Consider the following 21,958-nt stretch of genomic DNA (forward strand, 5'->3'; position numbering starts at 1 on the left):
TCAGATCTGGAATACAAATTTAAATTAAAGATGATGAAAGCAAAGACTATTAAAAATGGGAATAATAGATTAGGTTTATTACAAGTAAAGGGTTTGCTTAGAAATAAGAGAAAAAAAGATACCAACAAACAGTCATTGTTTTTGGAACCTGGGTTACATTTCCTTACAGTTGTTTGTGATAGAGATTGGTCTCGTTTAAGATTTAACCTCTGTTTGCGTAATCCACTAGAGAAAAAAATGGCAAACCACTGCTCCAGTATCTTTGCCAAAAAAAGCCTCTTGTACAATAGCATCCAGAGAGTCACAGAAAGTCAGACATGACTGAATGACTGAACAACAAATGTGCCTGGCACTAAGAACAACATAAATGGATATTACTGAAGCAAAGCTATAAAATGATCCAGAGAAGAAAATGTTTTATATTTGGAAACATTAGATTTCCTCTTCAATTTAACAGATATGTTATAAAATGTGATATGTATATATTAAGTGCTTTTAAAGATAAAACAAAAAATGTTTCTCATTATAGTTCCAGTTTTATCCTTAAATGTCCTTATACATAAGATTTATATAGAGATTACTGTGATCTTCACAATAACTCTGGGAAGCAAAGTACTATTATTATCCCATTTTACACTTGAGGAAACTGAGGAAGGGAGGGGGGGTAACTGACAACTAGTAAGTGTCTGAGGCTAGAATAGAACTCTTTCTCTGGCATTTATCATTTCCCCCTTCAATTGTTTTAGCCAGTCTAACAGATGTAAAATGATATCTCAGGTGGTTTTTACTTAGGGAAAATTTTACATATATCACAAAGGTCATGGACTATGACCAGGTGGCATTCATGCCAGGGATACAGGCTATTTCAGTACTCGAAAAACTATCAACATAACTGACTATATCAATAACAGAAAGAACAAAAAAAATGATTAACAGAAGCAGAAAGAGCCTTTGACAAAAATACAACATCTGTTCTTTTAAAAAGCACTAGAAATCCCAAGGAATAATGAGATTCTTTCTTAATGATGAGTGGTATCTATCTGAAACAAGAACAAGCATTTTCTATAATGAGGATAAATTTGAAATCTTCTCAATAAGATCATAGGTGAAGCAAGGATGTCCATTATTACCATTATTCAGTATTGTACCAAGGAATGCTAGCTTTAGCAATAAGTTAAGAAAAAGAAATTGAAGGAATAAAAACAGATAAGAAAATAAAACTACTAATCTTTGTAGATAATAAGATATACTTAGAGAACCTCAGAGAATCCATGTAAAACTAGTTGAAACAATTAACAACTTCAGCAAAGTTGCAAAATATAGAATAAACCCATATAAATCTATCAACAAAATAGAACAGAAAGAGATAGAAAAATTACATTTTAAATGCACATAATGTAATATAAATTGGGAGTCTACCTGCCAAGACAAGCCTAGGGAATATAAGAACACAATTGCAAAACATGTTTCATACAAATAGAGACATCTAAATGTTGGAGAAATCTTAATTGCTCATGGCAATACTAATTGCTAATATATATTGGCCAAGCCGATATAATAAAAATGACAATTCTACCTATGATAATTTACTTATTTGATGTCAACCCCCAATATAAAATATTTTATAGAACTACAAAAAATCGTAACAAAATTCATCTGGAAGAACAAAATGCCAAAAGAATATCAAGGAAATATTAGTAAAAAAAAATGTGAAAGAAGGTAGCATAGTAATTCCAGATTACAAACTATATTCAAAGCAGTAATCACAAAAACTAAACTAGTACTGAAATGGAATAGTGAATCAGTGGAATAGATTAGGTATATAATATAGTGATGAAATGACTATAAAAATCTAGGGTTTGAAAAACACAAGATCCAAGCTTTGAGGGCAAGAACTCACCAACTGACAAAAATTCCTGGGTAAACTGGAAAAGTTGTTTTTTTTTTTTTAAATTTTATTAAAGCTTTTTATTTACAAAACACATGCATGGGTAATTTTTCAGCATTGACCCTTGCAAAACTTTCTTTTCCAAATTTTTCCCTCCTCTCCACCCCCTTCCCTAGATGGCAAGTAGTTTAATGCATGTTAAATATGTTAAAATATATGTTAAATCCGAAATCTATATACATATTTATACAATTATCTTGCTGCACAAGAAAAATCGGGTAAAGAAGGGGAAAAAAAGCCTGAGAAAGAAAGCAAAATGACTGGGAAAATGAGGAAGATGATGACTGCACAACTCTCCCTTATTTAAACTGAATTCATGCGCAACTCAGGGCATCTTAGTCATGGTGTTGTTGATCCTCTTGGGAAAAAACTAAAGGATGAATAAGAATAAAAACAATAGCTGTAGAAATAGAACTTATATAGCCAGGGAACTGATGTCATTTCTTTTACTACTGAAATGTTTGACCAAATTCTTGACTGACTACTTTGAAAGACTAAGCAGAAGAAGGATTTTAGATAAAGGAAGGAAAAGAAAGAGAAGCATGGAGGTTTAATCTCCTCAGCATACAGATAAAGAAACAAGGACTCAAGAGAGGCTGGGTAACTTTTCCCCAATGTGTGTCACTCAGGAGTTAAGTGGAAGATCAAGGTTTGAACCTGGTTCTCCAAGTTATATCCATGGCTCAAATTTAGAACCAAATAGCATTTGAAGATATAGCTCTGATATGAGACAACAACAGCTTTTTTTTTTTTTTTTTTTTTTTTTTTTTTTGAAGACCAGGATGGTGTGTGTGTGTGTGTGTGTGTGTGTGTGTGTGTGTGTGTGTGTAAAATAGGGATAAAAATAATACCTCTCAGAGTTGTTGTGAAGATAAAATAAAAAAAATTTATAAAGCACTTTGCAAAACTAAAAGTGTTATATAAATGCTATTATTTATTACATAGGTCATCTGTCTTATTACATCGTAAGGCTTTGGAGCTCAGAAACTGTCATTTCATCCTTTCCATGACTCAGCACCTACATGTTGCTTTAGTAGACAGTAAATATTTGTTGAATTGGATTGGACTTTCATAGACTGCTGTTATGTAAAGCTAAGTAATTGCCCTCCCTTTCATCCACGACAAAAGTCTCCTCTTAGGAAAAGAACTTCAGATGGGTAGGGAGAGTAGGGAGTAGAGAAGGTAATATAGATTTTTAATTTATCAGAAATGTCAGGGTTGGCAGTAGAGCTGAGTCTTAGTCTGAGCCTTGCATTGGATCCATATTGGCTGTGTAAATGGTCCAAGCCATTTGACCTTTTGATGCCTGAGGCAGAGCTCACTCAAATTATAAATTATAAGATTATAATAATTGGTGGCTGATCTGTATGGGTAGAAGGAATTTCCACACTGGAAATATCCTGCTCTGATGATCTTGCAGGTCCTGAACAAAACCAAAGAAAATGTCAGAAGGTCAGAATGCTGATTGTGCTTATATCGTTGTTTAGAAGTTAGTTTCATTTTGGGGTTAGCTTGTTGGTATTTAAATTTTTTAAAGCTCCTGTAGGGAAACACACACACACACACACACACACACACACACACACACGAGTTATTGATTTTTAAAATGTCAATGATTAAGGACTCAATGGGGTTTCTCATTTAAATCTCTTTTTTTACTTCACCAGAAAGCATTGCTTAATAATATTGTTGTTCCATTAGATGGGAGATAATTGAAGAAATTTATGTTTAGAAAAGATCTGGGTAGATTTCTGATTCTTATTTTATGGTCTCCTAAGAATAAATATGTTCTAATCCTTTAGACAAGGTGCCTACCCTGTTTGTAAGCCCTTTCTATTATTGCTCCTTAACTCTTCATATAATAATCCCCATTATGAAGTACACAGAAAAAAGAAACTGAAAAAAATTTTAAAATCACAGCAGACAAATATGGGTTGATTCATAAACTCAGTTGATTTATTTTTTGTATTTTTTTCCTCCAAAAGAAAAAGGCTTAAATTAAATGTGTCAGAGTAATTTGCAAATATTATAGAGTGTGACCCTATTATTTAATTTGTATAGGGAATTCCAAGGTGAGGAAAATGACAATGCAAGTCAGTATTTTCTCTACAAGTCTGCAAGAGAGTTGCCTAGAATACTGAGATTTATCCAGGGTCTCAAAGGCAGCATGTATCAATGATAGAACTGAAATCAGGTTCCTGGCTCCAAAGCTTGCTGTCTATCCTCTATAACACACTACCTTTCAGTTTTTAGACAATCTGAATTTTGTCCAAAGTAATTTTAAAATAGTATTTTGAAGATCAAAGGCCTGAGAGTTATGGAATCAAGTAAAAATGTTTAATTTTTAAAAAAAAATGTTTGCTAAAGAAAGAGGAAAAAGAGAGACAAGAAAGAGGGGCAGAGAAAGAGGAGAGAAAAATGATTTTCAAAAGAAATAAACTGGTCAACAAATGAGCAAGATAAGAAAAAAACATTCCTGATTGTCTTTGGCAAATTTAGCAGTGCTTTTTTATGACTCCCAATTTCTCCTAGAAATAAAGGGTCTATTTAACATCAATAATTTTTTTTTGGTTTGCACTGCAAGACTGTGAACCATGGAAACACCATGGCCTCTGAAGAATTAAAATTCCAAGTCACTGAAAGGGTTGGAGAGAAGCATGAAGAATTGTATGGAAAAGGCATCATAGTTTTGGGTTTGTGAAAGCAGTAGGTGGATGGTTACAGAAGTGAAAGTGGGGAAATAAAAAGTCATTTAGAAAGTTGAGCATTAAAGTCCATATTCAGTTGCATATGCAACATTAGGTCAGATAGTTACTTTAAAAATATTTACTATATAAATAGTATTCATAAAATATATCTATAGTTGAATCTAATCTTCTCTTCTGATTTCTTGGACCATATCTACTTATATTTTCTCCTTTTGGTAGAAATATTCATCTTTAATTGAATATGTACTCTCCAAAGATATTGGTGATCTCTGAATTGTCAAATCTAAAAGCCTTTCCCAAATCTTCATCATCCTTGATCTCTAAAGCTTTGGCTGCTGCTGATCACCTTTTCCTTGAATCCTCTCATTTCTCTAGGTTTTGGTGACACCACTTTCTCCTGATTATACTTCTATATGTCTGATTAATCCTTCTTTACTTTTGCTTTACCTTCTTCCAGGTCATATCCACTGACAATGTGTGTCTCCAACCTCCTTTTTCATTTCATTTGGTGATATCATCTCTTATGGATTCAGTATCCATGCAAGTGACTCCTTATCTTGAATTTCCAACTGTCTATTAGAAATCTCAAACTGGATGTCTTTTTGGAATCTTTTAACTCAAATATTCAAAACTGAACTATCCCCCCTTGGGTTTCCGTTTTTCTTAAATTCTCCATTTTTGTCAAATGTGTCATCATCTTCCTATTTATTCAGGTTGTCAATGTAGGTGTCAGTATAGGGAAATATTGTCTCTCATTCCTTATATAGAATCTATTGCCAACTCCTGTTAATTTTATCTTTATAGTGTATACTCTCCCTTTTCTTTTCTGACCTTATGACCACCCTGGTTATATGCCCTTATCACCTCATGCTTAGAGTACTGTATAGCCTTCCTTGCTTCAAATCTCTCCCCATTCCAGTCCATTAGGTCTAGAATGCTCTTTCTAAAGCACAGGTCTGACTATATCCTCTTCCAATTCAGTAAACTCCAATGGCTTCCCAAAGTCTTCAGGATAAAATATAAATTACTCTGATAGCATTTAAAGCCCTTCAAAATTTTTCCACTTCACTTTTCCAGTCATCTTACACCTTTCTCTCCTCCTCATATTCAGTGATCCTGTGACACTGGCCTCCTTGCTATTTTTTACATAAGATACTTCATATCTTGGTTAAAAGCACTTTCAGTTGATTGAACTCTATATCTGAAAATCATCTCCACTTTTTCTTGGCTTCATATATCCACTAAAGTCACATCTTCTTTAAGAGGCTTTGATTCTTCATGCTAGTGGTAGTCCTAAGTTGATGATCTCCTATTTATCTTATGTAGTATTTTTTATACTTAGTTGTTTGCATGTTATTTTATGAGTTTGTGATTTCCTTGAAGGCAGAGTATGTTTCTGACCTTTTTTTGTTTCCACAATACTTGGTCTGGTGTCTGGCACATTGTAGATGTTTAATAAATGTTTGTTAGCTTAATTAGAGCAAGATGATATAGATGGATAACCCAAAACTATCACTATTGATATAATTTTTAAATGAATATAAAGGATTACTGAAGTCAGGAATTTCTCTCAATTTTTCTAACCTATTTTTCATTATAATTTAAGTCTCCAGAGAAAGGGAAAAAAGAAAAAAATCTCCAGAGAAAACCTGCTCATTGGCACCTAGATGATATCTTTTTACATATCTGGACTAATTATTTTAAATTCTCTTTTGTAAGTTCCAGGCTAGCACCCTGGAGACCTCAAGAATGATCCTGAGGAATGATCCAGAGTCAAGATAAGCAAAAGTCCTTGGTCTCCAGGGGGAGAAGTGAAGGAGATGGACAAAACTGCCACAAGCGAGTCCACCAACCTTCCTTCTCCTTGTGCTACTGCAAAGTGAGACTGGCTTGTCTCACATCACCCTCTAATACCTCCTACGATTATTTGTATACACCAAAAGATCAAGCCAGCACAAAATAGTGAGAAGGGCCCTTTTTCCAAACATATGCTAATAGAGTTATGGTCCAATAGATAATTAGCCTTAAGTGCTTAGTTGTCTGCTTCAAGCACACCTTTTAAGAGTTTCAGTCCTCTACATCTCCTGCTTTCTTTTGTTTTAGAACACAGGTGGTCTCGCCCTCCCTGACTTCTCAGGGAGGTGAGAACCCCAAAAAGGAGGTAATCACACCCTCCCTGACTTCTCAGGAAAGGAGGTGAAAACACCAAAGGGAAGTGGGGAATCAAGCCAGATATTGTTAGTGGGTTTTTGGGCTGAAGGGTCTTACTAGAAACAGGTATACACAAACCCATCAGCATGAGGGGTATTACACAAGTACACAGCAATAAAGCACAGGCTGGCAGTGTTGACTCTCCCCACAGCCAGTGCAGGCTCAATGTGGTGTAACAAACGTGAATTGTACATGCAAGTAGTGATATAACAAAAAACACGAATCAACATGATGTTGTAAAAAATATCCAGAAGTCCTAGAAGGAGAGTATGTAAATAACAATTATACATATGCCTCCTTCAGCAGCCAAGAGATAGTCCAAAACCAAACTACTGTCCATCGCTTCATGTGTCAGGGAATCCAATGATCCCCACAAGTTTTTGAAGGTCCTGCAACAGTCTTTTTATGTGTTAGAGAATCCAATGAGTCCTGCAGATTTTGAAGTCTTGCAACACTCTTATCATGTCTCAGAGAATCCACTGATTCCTGAGAGTTTTAAAGTCCTGTGTGTATGTCTCATTAATAATTTTTGATGTCCATGAGCCAAATGCCATAACTGCCAGGCTCTTTCAGTGGTGAGCACAATCAGCGATGGAACCACCCGATGTTTCTTGGATCTTCTACGTTTCAAGGGTCTGCTCCAACTCTCTCCAATGGACAAGGTGATTACAGCTTGTTGGCACCCATCTGATTCCTTCTCCATCTGTAGAGATACAAGCAAACCCTCTCCCCCAAGCAGTTAACCTATCTGGTCCCTTCCATTCACCACTTTCTAGGTCTCTTCACATCACCCGGCAATTATCTAAAGAGTGGAGCTGCTCGCACTGGACACTGCCCTTCCGGTGGGTTATAAAACCTGTCTGCCGGAGCCAGTGCATCTTTGTCAAAAATCGAGAAGTTAATAGTATAAAGAGCTAAGTATAGAAGTTCTCTAGGGTTACCTGTGGCTCCCCTTTCCTTTGTTTTTGGAGGAGTGTCTTGATGTCTCTGTTTCTCCTCTCTACTATTGCCTATCATTGAGGATTAAAGAGTATGCCAGTGGTAGGTAAAATCTTATACTGTGCACAAAAGTGTGCAAAAACTTTAGAAGTATATGCAGGTCCATTACCTGTTTTTATTGCTTGTGGAACACCCATAGTTGCAAATGCTTGTATAAAAAATTCAGTGACCACTCGGGCTGTCTCTTTTGCTGTTGGTAGTGCAAAAGTGAATCCTGAAAAAGTGTCTACCACAACATGGATAAAAGACAGAAGACTAAAAGATTTATAATGGGTCATAACCATTTGTCAAATTTCATTGGATATCAAACCTGGAGGGAGTGTAGGAGCATGGAAAGGAATGCAAACTGTACAGGCTTTTACTATGCTCCTAGCTTCCTCTCTTGTTATTCCAAATTGTAAACATAAAGCTCGAGCAAGCTGATGATATTTAGAATGAGATTCTTAGGCTTCTTGAAATAAAGGAGTATTGGCCAACTTGGTTAGAAGGCTATCTGCCTTTGAATTACCATCAAAAATAGGACCTGGAAGTCCACTATGAGAATGGACATGCAGGATATAAATCTTACATGTATCTTTCTCACTTGCTCTTGAAGTTCCTTAAAGAGCTGATATATATTGGAAGCTACAAATTTTATTTGGGCTGTGATAATTCTTTGTGCTACACCTACTGAATAGGCTGAATCAGATATTATATTTATATCTCCTGGATAATAAGTAAGAGCTAGAATGATTGCATACAATTCATTCTGCTGAGTGGACTAAACAGGAGTTTTACTCTCTTTATAGTTAAGTCACAAGAGTATACAGCACAAATATTGTGTTTGGATGCATCTGTAAAGATAGTTGGTCCTTTAAGAGGAACTTTAGAAACCTTTTCTTCAAGAATTCATTGCCAATTATGTAATAGTCTGGTTATCTTTAATGGAGACCCACGTGTAAAATTTGGAGCCCTGGCTAATAAAATTTGCCACTCTGGGATGGTTTCATAGCATATGATAATTTGTACATTAGTATAAAAGGTGTATATCTTGTCAGGTCTTATCCCAGATAATTGTACTGCTTGCTTAATGGCCTTTAATAAAATTCTAGACACAAGCACTGGGTAAGGAGTAAGGGTTTGTTCTGGTTGTGCTGAGAGGTTCACCCTCTGTATCACACTGTCTCCTTGATGAAGGACTGCTGTGGGTGCCTCTTGTGTAGCAAAAACTGATATTTCCAAGGGTTTTTGAGCGACTCTTTTAGTCACATTGGATAAAGCCAGTTCAACTTCTCTCAAAGCCTCTTAAGCTTTTTTGCAAGCTAGCATGGTAAGTTTAAAGCAGTGTCTCCCCTTAAAATATCATATAATGGTTGCAATTGACAGGTAGTCAAGCCTACCACAGGACGCATCCATTGGATATCTCCTATCAATTTCTGGAAGTCATTTAAGGTGTTTAGCTTCTCTATTCTTAAGGAGAGTTTTTGTACTGTAAGCACCTTAGGGTATACTTCATATCCTAAATATTGCAAAGGAGCATGTCTTTGAATTTTTTTCTGGAGCTGCGTGCAATTTAGAGTTCCTTAGTGTTTCTATGGTCTTTTGTAGACATGCTTTTACATTTGTTCCTCAGGTGCACATCCCAATATATAATCCATGTAATGTAATAACATTACTTTTGGAAATGCTTTTCTTACTGGAGTAAGAGCAGCAGCAACATACATTTGACACATAGTAGGGCTGTTTTTCATTCCCTGTGGCAAAACTGTCCATTTATATATTTTATAAGGCTCAACTATAATGCTGGACAGTGAAAAGGCAAATCTTTTTATATCCTCCTTATCTAGAGGGATAGAATAGAAACAATCCTTAATGTCTATAACCCAAAGAGGCCATTCTCTAGGCAATTAAGAGATGGAAATCCAGGCTGAAGAGTTCCCATAGTTTCTATCTTTTCATTTACCTTTCTTAAATCAGTCAATATCCTCCATTTTCCAGATTTCTTTCTTACAACAAATACTGGAGAATTCCAAGGACTTAGAGAAGGTTATAAGTGTCCTTGGTCAAGTTGCTTCTGTACTATAATAAGGCCTGAATTTTATCGCTACCTAAGGGCCACTGTTCTATCCACACTGGTGTATTGGTTTTCCATTGGATAGGAACAGGTGAAAGTGTTGGGAGGCCTTCAATAGCAGCCCTGCCTAAAATATTGAAGTGCTCATTTGTAGTCCTAATTGTTATAAAATGTCTCTTCCCCACAGATTGATGGGGATTTTTTTCAACTATAAAAGGAGTAAAAACTCCTGTTTTGCTTTCAAAAGTCCATCTCAAAGGGGTAGCACTAACTTTAGCTGCTATTGATCCTCCTACTCCAGACTGCCTTAATCTTTGGCCAGTGACTGGGCCAGTTGACACCTCTAATGGCTGTGTGATCTGCACCTGTGTCTTCCAATTCTTCTAATGGTATGCCATTTATATAGATAGTGAGCATAGATCAGTCAGCTGTCACAGCTGCTGTCCAGTATATTCCTGGATTTTGATGCTTGGAGTCAGAATCTGGGCAACTATCACCAGATTGCCTATTAGGAGTCTGTATCAGTAAACCTTATGCTACTACTTCTCCTGAGTGCTAAGTCACACATTGTCTACCTGTATTAGTGACTGGGATATTAGCTACACATTCTCCAGTTTCCCACATCAGTTTATGGATGAACACTGTTTTATAAGTACTCTCAGGAGGTGAAATGGTCAAGCCTATTGTGCCTGGAGGCAAGGGATCCATAGGCTGGAGAGGAACAGATTTCACTTCTCCAGGAGGTATCTCAGTTGTCCCAGTTGCATACAACTCTATTCTCCCCAAGTGTAATCCCTTTCTCTCATCAGATTGCTTGCTGGCTGATTGGTCATATCTGGGTATTGAACTTCTAAAGGTTCTCTGGATGTAGCATTGGCTGCCATCATGCCGCAAGTGTTTTTTGTTTATGGCCCTGGGGCTGGGCCCACTATCCCATTTCCCTGAATCAGTTTATATTCTGATGCCCAACGGAAGCCTTTGTTATATTTTGGACATGGGGTTTTGGGTCTTGTTCTCTTACCCTGTTTTCTCATTCTGTCTCTATGCCAACATTGAGCTTTCAGATGCTCTACTTTACCACATTGAAAGCATTGATGAGTTTCTCTAGAAGTCCCTTGCCAAAAGGGACCCTGTCTTTCCATGTTCAGATCTTGGGAAGTCTGCATCATAGCCTGGCTATAAAAGGCATTTGTGCCCACTGTGGCACAGCGTCTTATGATCTCCTCTAAAGGAACATCCTTATATAATCCTAGTATAATTCTTATACAAACCTCATTAGCATTTTCTTTAGTAAGCTACCTTATCATAATTTCTGTTGCTGCATTTTCACCAATAGTTTGTATAACAGCTCTCTGCAAATGTCCCACAAAATCAGCAAAGGGTTCATTTGGACCTTGTGATATTTTTGTGAAGGCCTCTCCTCTGTCCTGTTTACCTGGAATAAAACCCCATGCTTTGATAGCAGTAGAAGCATTTTGCTCATATGCTTCTATGGAGTAATTAATCTGTATTGAAATGTCTGCATAAGAACCTACATCTGTTAGTTGGTCATAGGTGATTGGAGGATTAACTCCACTATGACTATTTCATTGTTAGTTGGTCATAGGTGATTGGAGGATTAACTCCACTATGACTATTTCATTGTTAGTTGGTCATAGGTGATTGGAGGATTACACCACTATATTTCATTGGGCTTGTAGCCTATAGAACTCACTATATTCAGAAAGCCACAACAAGTTTTGTCCAGGTTCTAAGCATGTCTTTGCTATAGATTTCCAATCACTAGGGGTTAAGACTTCATAAGCCAAATTCTGTAATAACATCTTAACATAAGCTGATGTAGCCCCAAAGAGAGTACAAGCTTTTTTCAGGTCTTAAGAGTATTTCTAGATCAAAAGGAGTGTATCTTCTCCTTTCTTGACCTGAAGAGTTAAACTATTGAATCAAAGGATACATTTCTATTCTCAAATCAGCTGTATTCTACCCTTCCTTTGTGGCTTTAAGTACTTTCTTTTGCAATCTAGTCATAGGAGGGGATCATTGTTGGTGGGGGAGGTGCTGGTGATATCACTGTCCCTCCCACTCCTCCTCCCTTCACCCAGGAAGTTGATGGGGAAGGTCAAGGACCTGCTCTGGTGTAGTTGAATCTGGGCTGTGAGAGGTGAGAATCACCACACCTTTCAAGTTCACTTAAGTCCTCATGCCCTCTGGCGATATTGCCATTAATCTGCAATTGTCTTTTCAGTCATTTTCAGTTCTTTGTAACACCATTTGGAGTTTTCTTAGCCAAGCTACTGGAATGATTTGCCATTTTCTTCTTCAGCTGATTTTACAGATGAAGAAACTGAAGTAAATAGGGTTAAGTGACTTGACAAGAGTCATATAACTAGTGTCTTATGAGACCTGAATTTGAACTCAAAAAGATGTCTTCCTATTTCCATTCCCAGTGCTCTATATGCCATCTAGCTACCCATGTTATCATACATGATTCCTAAATCCTTACTTATTCTGTTCTGTCTTAAAATCTTGAATCTTTATTATTAAATATTATTCTTTACTAAATAAAATAACATAGTTCTAATCCAGATTTGGCTACTAAGGAGGATATCTGAACTTTTTTTCACTTAATTCACTAATGTTTATCTTCTTTGACCTCTGAATGACTCTTGTTCTGTTGTACTCTGCTTGGTGTATTGTGAGGACTCTTTGGATTTCTTCCTAAGAATCTTCTGTCTCCTTTCTGTCCTTATAATCATTAGTACTCCATATAGTGTCTGTATTAAGCAACAGCACTTATTTAACAAATAATTGTTTGATTATAAAACCTAATTAAATTGACAAAATATATACCTTTTAACCAAATATTTTAAAGTTCATCTTTAAGAGTATTAAGCTGATAAACCCAAATATTGAGTTCTCAAACAGGGTTCTTTGTTGAACACATATTTCTCCATCATAAGTCACTTGGTATTCACTCAAGATCTATAACAACATTTTCAATTTTAATATTGTATGTCTAATTTTTTTGAGAACTTCCATGTTTATTTCCCTCTTGGGATCTCCTTTTTTTCTGCCATCTTGTAAGAATCATGCTGAAACCTATTCTTTCATTATCAGCCTCTATTCTTAGAGACTGTCCATGATGGGTGAGACTATTTCACATTTGTTTTTTCTTTCTCTTTTTCCTCCTCCTCCTCTTTCTCTTTCTCCTTTTCCTTCTGCTGTTCTTACTCTTCCTCCTATTTCTCCTCCTAATTCATTAGGCAGAGTGATATAGTAATAATAACATGGGATTAGAAATCATAAAACTTAGGTTTGGATTATGATTCTTCCACTGAAAAAGACTGATGACCTCAAGCTATTTTGCTTTTGGTTTCTTTTATCCTTTGTTTCCTCATCTATAAGATGGGGAATGATATCAGTTCTGCCTAGCCCACAGGATTGTTAGGAAAATCATGGTACAAAAATAATCAATATTTCTATTCAGTATTAACAAAAAACAGGAAGTGACTATTATAAGAAAAATTCCATTCAAAACAACTATAAAATGCATTAAATATCTAGGAATTATTACTCATTCAGGAGCATATACACATAATTATAGAATACTCTAAAATAGGGATAGGTGTTGGAGCTATGAATTACTTGTTATGGTTTGTTTGGTTTTTTTATCAGTGCAATCTGGTTCCCTTCTCTGCATTTTTTGGGCTTAAAAAGTTGTGTGGAACACTGAGAGGATGATTCATTAAAAATAAAAAAGCCAATATGTCAGAAGCAGGACTTGAACCCAGATCTCATTTCACTACTCCAGTGATGTCAAATAAAAGCAGGATCACTAAACCATGCATAAGGATCTCTTTGGGTCATATGTTGATTTATTAAATCACACATTAATGTTTATGTTGTGTTTTATTTCTGTTTGTTAATTTCCCAATGATATTTTAGTTTGCTTCACCTGTGGAGAGTTATATACCACACTGGCACCTCAGAGATACAATATGCTTTCTGTCTCCATAGAACTAAAAAAAAGGTAAATAATTCATTCATTGTTTAAGGGTTGAGTTATGCCAGTATAATAAGAATGACCAAGGATATAATTTATAAAACTAAAAAAACAATAATTACATTCACATGAAGGAAAAAAAGATCTAAAATCTCCATAGTGAAAAAAAGGAATGAAGGAAACAGTGATCAAACTTTAAATTATATAAAGTAATAAATATCACAATTATGAGGCACTAGTTTAACAAACAGAAATTTAAATTAGTGAAACAGACTGAATTAATAAACCACATAAGTAGTTTATCCAGTGCTCGAGAAATCCCAGAATAAGGATTTCTGAGTTAATTAAGAGCTTCTGGGAAATTCAAAAAGATGTTCAGCAGAAATTAGATTTAAACTATTATCTTACACCATATTTCACAATGATTTCTAAATCCATATGTGGACTATATATAAAAGATTGCATCATGGAAAAATATTATTAGAGACTAGAAAGATCATTGTCCTAAATTTGACTAGGGAGAAATATTGTAAGAAAACAAAAGACAAAGTGGATTCCAAAAGACAAAACAGAGAGGAATGCTTACATGAAACTGAAAAGTTCTAAAATCCATGCCTTTAAAATATGAGAAAATGGGGATGGAGATTGAGGGAGGGAAATATTTGCATCAGATATATCTAATAAAACTGCTATTTCTAAGGAGATGAGTGATCCAAAGATATAAACACACTTTAGAAAAGAATTAAATATGAAAAACTACTCCAGTTAAATGATTGGGGAAGGGAAAGGAATGAGCATTTGCATATCACTTGCTGTGGGGATAGGTAATGTGCTAAAGTGTTTTGTATACAGATATTATTTAAAAATATAAATTCATTATAAATATAATCTAATTTGATAGTTAATTACAAATTAAAAAAATGTTTCATCTATTTCTAGTCATATGAAAGAGTGTTCCAAATCATTATTGACTAAAGAAATGCAAATTAAGACAACTCTGAGATACCACTACACACCTGTCAGATTGGCTAAGATGACAGGAACAAATAATGATGAATGTGGGAGGGGATGTGGGAAAACTGGGACACTGTTATGTTGTTGGTGGAGTTGTGAAAGAATCCAGCCATTCTGGAGAGCAACTTGGAACTATGCTCAAAAAGTTTTCAAACTGTGCATACCTTTTGATCCGCAATGTTACTACTGGGCTTATATCCCAAAGAAATCTTAAAGAAGGGATGTGCAAAAATGTTTGTGGCAGCCCTTTTTATAGTGGTTAGAAACTGGAAATTGAATAGATGCCCATCAATTGGAGAATGGCTGAATAAATGAATGCTATGGAATATTATTGTTCTGTAAGAAATCACTAGCAAGATGGTATCAGAAAGACCTGGAGAGACTTACATAAACTTATGCTGAGTGAAATGAGCAGAACTAGGAGATCATTATATACTTCAACAACAATACTGTATGATGATCAATTCTGATGAACATGTGGCTCTCTTCAACAATGAGATGATCCAAACCAGTTCCAATTGTTTATTAATGAAGAAAATCAGTTATATCCAGAGAGAGAGAACTATGAGAATTAAGTATGGACCACAACATAGCATTTTCATTCTTTCTGTTATTGTTTGCTTGTATTTTTGTTTTCCTTCTTAGGTTTTTTTCCCAACCTTCTTTCTAGATCTGATCTTTCTCATGCAGCGAGATAACTGTATAAATATTGTATATTGTATAACTGTATAAATATGTATATTGTATTTAACATATTCTTTAACATATTTAACATGTATTGCCTACCTGCCATCTAGGGGAGGGGGTAGGGGGAAAGAGGGGAAAGGTTGGAACAGAAGGTTTGCAAGAGTCAATGTTGAAAAATTACCCATGTAAATTGTGGTATGTGAATGTTATGGAATATTATTGTTCTGTAAGAAATGACCATCAGGAGGAATACAGAGAGGCCTGGAGAGATTTACATGAACTGATGTTCACTGACATGAGTAGAACCAGGAGATCATTATAACACTTCAACAACAATACTGTATGAGTATATATTCCGTTGGAAGTGGATATCTTTGACAATGAGAAGACCTAATTCAGTTCCAAATGATCAATGATGGACAGAACCAGCTATACCCAGAGAAAGAACACTGGGAAATGAATGTGGACTACTTGCATTTTTGTTTTTCTTCCCAGGTTACTTTGACTTTCTGAATCCAATTCTTCTTGTGCAACAAGAAATTTGGTTCTGCACACATATATTGTATCTAGGATATACTTTAACATGTTTAACATGTATAAGACTGCTATCTAGGGGAGGGAGTGGAGGGAAGGAAGGGAAAAATTGGGAAAAAGTGAATGTAAGGGACAATGTTGTAAAAATTACCCATGCATATGTTTTGTAAATAAAAAGGTATAATAATAATAAAAAAAGAACATGTTTCATTTTCAGAGAAGATCAGTGACATCATAGAGTGATATCTTGACTTAAGCATTTGGGTTTGAGTGAAGCGGAGTTGCAAAAAGTCACCAGCCTCACTCTTTCTTCCAGAGTCATCCAAGTCCAATGGCAAGGCAAAAGTCAGGCAATTAGTGAAGACCCAAAATGCAGTGGTTGATGTTAGACTTTCAAATATCTGAACAATCTCTAAACTCCCTAAAGCTTCTGCATTTCATATGGTCTAACACTAGGCTTTAAATGTCAAACAGTCATTCCAATTGAAGTACAGAAGTAGGGTAGGGCCAATATGGAAATGATCAGATTTAAGCTCTCAATGTGTAGCTCATGAAATTATTCAAGTGTTACATGCAAAGAAGACAGATTTAATTGTGGAAAATAAGGATATAGGGAATGCTTCCTGAAAATTGAGAATAATATGGGATTTGTGTATTGAGAAATTGACTCAATTTCTCAATTGAGAAGCCAAGCATAGATATTTCATAATAAAAAGGTTTCAAATCTAAGTTAGCTGTTAAATTGAATAAAGAAGAAAAAGCAACATTTGCCCAAGGAAAGACAAGAGAGCCTCTAGACTTCCAAACAAGGGATCAGGAAGAGATGTGGAAGAAGGAAGAATGTGGGAGGAGAGTTGGGGTAAAGAGTGGGAGGGTGATAGAATAAACTTAGATAATTGGTATTTATAATTCTCTAAGGTATGTTGGCTCATTTGGTCCTCATAAGCACCTTGTTAGATATAGATATAATCATTTTATAGATAACAGAGTTTGACTACATATAACTAGTATAATTCAGTACAAGTCTGGCCCAAATCTTAGACCTTTGCTCATTGATCTATCATACCAAGTTGCTTCTTAAATAGATAGGATTAAAAAATCATAAGCAAGCCAATGAAAGGAAAGAATATATTTTGAAAAAGTTTTATCTAAAATTTACATAAAAGGAAAAGGGACTAGATAGAGGAACTCTCAGAAAGGCATCTACTTATTTGAGGAGAAGGAAGTAACAAGGAAAAAAATGAGAATAATGACCCAGATCAAATCAAAAGAAGAGAAATTGCTAAAAAATTATAATTAACATTTATAGAGCATTTTAGTTTTGCAAAGTACTTGACTTGCATTACTATCTGATTTGATCTAAATTTAATTATTTACCTGTGTTATCTCCCAGCAACCCAGTGTGCTGGCATTGCTATTATCTAAATTTTGCTGACTGGGCAACTGAAGCTGAGGGTTAAGTGACTTGTTGAGGGTCACATAGTTAAATATCTGAGGGAGAATTTGTACTTAAACGCTTTTTTTTCCTTTTCTCATTTTTCCCCCTTTTTGATCTGCTGCTTCTTGTGCAGCATGATAAATGTGGAAATATGTATAGAAGAATTGCACATGGAAGATGGTTGGAGGGAGGGAGAAAAATTGGAACATAAGATTTTGCAAGAGTGAATGTTGAAAACTATCTTTGCATGTATTTTGAAAATAAAAAGCTATTTTTAAAAAATAACAGAAATGAGGCCTTTATCAGAAACACTGGATATAAACGTGCTCTCCTGGCAGTTACAATTACTAGTCTGTCCTAGACCCACCAGAGTACCTTTGACCACTGTCCTTTGCAGTGTGAACTCTACCCGGCTCGCCTCCTCTGAGGCCTTCTAAGGTCTCTGGCCACAATCTCTTGAATCTATAGCTTAATAACCGGTAGTGCACTCAAGAACAACCACGTGTAATCTTAAAAGCCTTTATTATACATACTCACATAATGCCCTAACTGATGCCCTGACTTGTTGGTTCCCGAGTGAACACCTGGTCAGAAGACCCATGTGACCCAATCTTGAATGCATTGCTTTTGTTTGTACAAAAAACTTTTAAACTTAATATAATCAAAATTATCCATTTTGTATTTCATAATGCTCTTTAGTTCTTCTTTGGTTATAAACTCCTCCACGGATCTGTGAGGTAAGACTATTCCTTGTTCTCCTAATTTTCTCATAGTATCACCCTTTATGGATGCATTGTGAACTCATTTTGACCTTATTTTGTTAGAGAGTGCTAGATATTGGTCGATGCTTAGTTTCTGCCATACTAATTAACAGTTTTGCTAGCAATTTTTGTCAAGTAGTGAAATTTTAAAATAGAAGCAGGATTCTTTGGGTTTATCACTAGATTACTGTAGTCATTAACTATTGTGTCTTGTGAATCTAACCTATTCTACTGATCCATTATATTTCTTAGCAATACCAAATGATCTTGATGACAATTGTTTTATAATATGGTTTCAGCTCTAGTACAGTCAGGCCACTGTCCTTTGCATTTTTTTTCATTAATTCCCTTTAAATTCTTGACCTTTTACTCTTTCAGATTAATTGTTATTATTTTTTCCTAGCTCTATAAAGTAATTTTTTGGCATTTTGATTGGTATAACATTGATTAAGTAGATTAATTTAGGTAGAATAGTCAGTAGAATTATGTTAGCTTGGTTTGCCCATGAGCATTTGATAGTCTTCCAATTGTTTAGATCTAACTTTATTTGTATGAAAAGTCTATGTTCACATATTTCCTTGCTTTGTCTTATCAGAAAGTTTTGTTTCTTGAGATAACAATCTGAATATATTTTCCAAATGGCAAGTAAGCCAATAGAACTGACGGGATCTCTGTGCAAGAAAGAAGAAAGGTCATGACATATACTGTGCAGTGGTAATGATTGATTGATTTTCAGAGCTGGAAAATGGATGATTCATGAATTCAGTTAAGGCTTTATAGGACATAGTATAGAAGGAACCCTAAAGGTTCCTTTTTATATAGATGAGTAAAACATGTTTAGATGTTCAGTAACCTGAGTAGAGACACAGATAGCAATGTATCTGCTGCAGGATTTAAGCTTCCTTTTTCTTTTCTTTTTTTTCCCCCCTTTTTTTAAGCTTCCTTTTTCTTGATCTCTCAAAGCCAAGCTTTGAATACAAGTTCTTCAGTGGAAAGAACTATACCAAATCATAGGATTAGAATTGGAGAGGAATTTAGTTAATGAGCGAAACAGAACAGCCTGGACATAGCAAGTATCAAAATGCAAACTTTTTTACTGTAGGAAAATGTCAAGAGGAGGAGAAAAGGAGTAAGGGAGTACTGTAGCCCTTAGTGCTGTTTCCTGAGCATCAGACCAAGTACAGCATCAATAACAAAAACTGATCTGGTGATGAAAGCATAAGTGAAAGGCTTGCTACTGAACAACTATAATCTGGTATTGGAAAGAGCTGCCATGTGAGGTCAGACCAACTGACTAATGAGTCTATATTGGTGGCCCAGTATGATGTTGACTTAAAAAATTGGAGTTATGTCCCAGATGTCACTCAGATCCTATAAGATAAATTACATTTATCCAGCTCCGTATAAAATCCTTTTCTTGCAACTATGCTATGAGGAAGGCAAGGCAAGTGCTACCTGTACTGGATAGTAAGGGATCTGAGATTTAAAAAGTTTTAAGTGGCTTTTCCTTAGTCATAAAGCTGGGATTCGAACCTCTCCTGACTCTCTCCTCTGTTATGATATGGCAGCCACCTGCCAGTGCCTGCTGAAGGTCTAACTCAGACCCGTAGAATGGATCTCTTCATGTGAGAGGAGGAGGATGATACAAGGAGACTGAGAGGTAGTTGCTATTTTCTGACCTCTCTATTGAGAGGCAATTGAGTTGTCTGACCTCTCACTTCTTCCCTCTTGCCTCTGCCCTCTTGCCTTCAATTTATTTCATTCCCAATCCACAAGGAATATCTGCATAAGTAAAAGCTGTTTTGCAACTACTTCAAGTGTTATGATTCACAGCTATGGAGGCTCTCAGAGAATTCTTCACCTAGGCAGGGTCCTTAACATCCTCCAGCTCTTTTTCTAATTACTCTTAAGTTATGAGGGGTTAAATCATCCAATGCATCCAGTCTCAAAACATTTCTAAACTAAGCAATCAATCGCACAGTTAGCCATAAAACCAGAGCTACAGGTATATGAGATTTGAAATTCCCTGAGGGCAGAGGCTGTATCATCTACTGTTGGGCCTCCCTTTTACCTCCTTCTCATGCCTTAATATTGTTCAGAGATGGAGGAGCTTACAATAAAGAAAGTGATGAGGCAAAAACAGTATCGTAGAGGAGTTCAGAAAGCCTCTCATTTTACAGATGAGAAAACTGATACCCAGGGAGGTTAAGGGACTTGTCCCAGCTCACAGGGATAGCATCAGTGATAGAATTTGAAGTTGTTTCCTGTAATATCCCTGGTTCACACTGCCTTCTACAAAAAGGTAGTCAAGTTTGGCTATGCCCTGTGTAATTGTATCCCTTTTTCTTTGTTTCCCAGGAATTGTGTTTGCACATTATGGTCCAATCTGGAGACAACAGAGAAAGTTCTCCCACTCAACACTTCGTCATTTTGGTCTGGGGAAGCTCAGCCTAGAGCCAAAAATTATAGAGGAGTTTAAATACGTGAAGGAGGAAATGCAGAAACATGGAGAAAACCCTTTCAGTCCTTTCCCCATTATTAGCAATGCCATCTCCAACATCATCTGTTCCCTGTGCTTTGGCCAGCGCTTTGAATATAACAACAGCAACTTTAAGAAAATGCTTAACCTCATGTCCAGAGGATTAGAGATTAGCATAAACAGCCAGATTCTTCTAATCAATATATGTTCTTGGCTGTATTATCTTCCCTTTGGGCTCTTCAAGGAATTAAGACAAATTGAAAAAGATTTAACTGTTTTCCTCAAAGGAATCATCAAAGAACATCGGGAGACTTTGGATAATAAAAATCCCCAGGACTTCATAGATATGTACCTTCTCCATATGGAGGAGGAGATGAAGAATAACAATAATAGTAGCTTCAATGAAGATTACTTATTTTATATCATTGGAGATCTTTTCATTGCTGGCACTGATACTACAACCAACTCTTTGCTCTGGTGCCTCCTATACATGTCTTTGAACCCTGATGTGCAAGGTAAGTAATGGCTATTTTGGTTATCTATGTTTTTCATTTAGGACCAATCAGCCAATAAATATTAAGCATCTATTATGTGCCAGTCACTTTACTAAGCATTAGTAATGGAAAAAACTCAAAAGATATTGACTTCTAGAAGTTTACAATTTAATGAGCTGCTCAAGCAAATAATGTACAAAGGAAACTGTGTACAGGATAAGTAGGTATTAAAAGAGGGAAGACATTAGAATTGAGGGGATATGGAAGGCTTCTTATGAAGGTGGGATTATAGGAATTAGAAGGGATTTTGGTAACTATCTCATCCAACTCTCTCATTTTGTAAAGGAGGAAACTGAAGTTAAGTGATTAGTTTAAGATTCCACAGGTAGTAATTAACAGATATAGGACTTGAATATGGATCCTCTGATCACCTGGACCCCTCCTATTTTCCAATCTTCTTCTTTTGACACTGTGACCACCTAGCTTTTCTACACACAAGTTACCTTATCTCCAGATTGTTCTCCATACCTATAATACTCTTCCTCTTTCTCTCTGCCTCCTGGTTTTCTTCAAGTCTGTCATCTTTGAGAAGACTTTTCTGATCTTCCTTAATGCTAGTGTCTCCTCTG

The 21,958-nt window shown here is 35.9% G+C and overlaps 1 protein-coding gene across 1 annotated transcript in view; it reads left to right on the plus strand.

Moving 5' to 3' along the window:
- The window catches only part of CYP2U1 (cytochrome P450 family 2 subfamily U member 1), a 44,260-nt gene that overhangs the window by 4,267 nt on the left and 18,035 nt on the right, over positions 1-21,958 (plus strand). Inside the window, exon 2 of the mRNA XM_074276167.1 lies at positions 20,715-21,350. Coding sequence (XP_074132268.1) covers positions 20,715-21,350 — 636 coding nt within the window. The remainder of the gene's footprint in view (positions 1-20,714; positions 21,351-21,958) is intronic.

Source organism: Sminthopsis crassicaudata, chromosome 6 (assembly GCF_048593235.1).
Source record: "Sminthopsis crassicaudata isolate SCR6 chromosome 6, ASM4859323v1, whole genome shotgun sequence".
NCBI classification, from domain to species: Eukaryota; Metazoa; Chordata; class Mammalia; order Dasyuromorphia; family Dasyuridae; genus Sminthopsis; species Sminthopsis crassicaudata.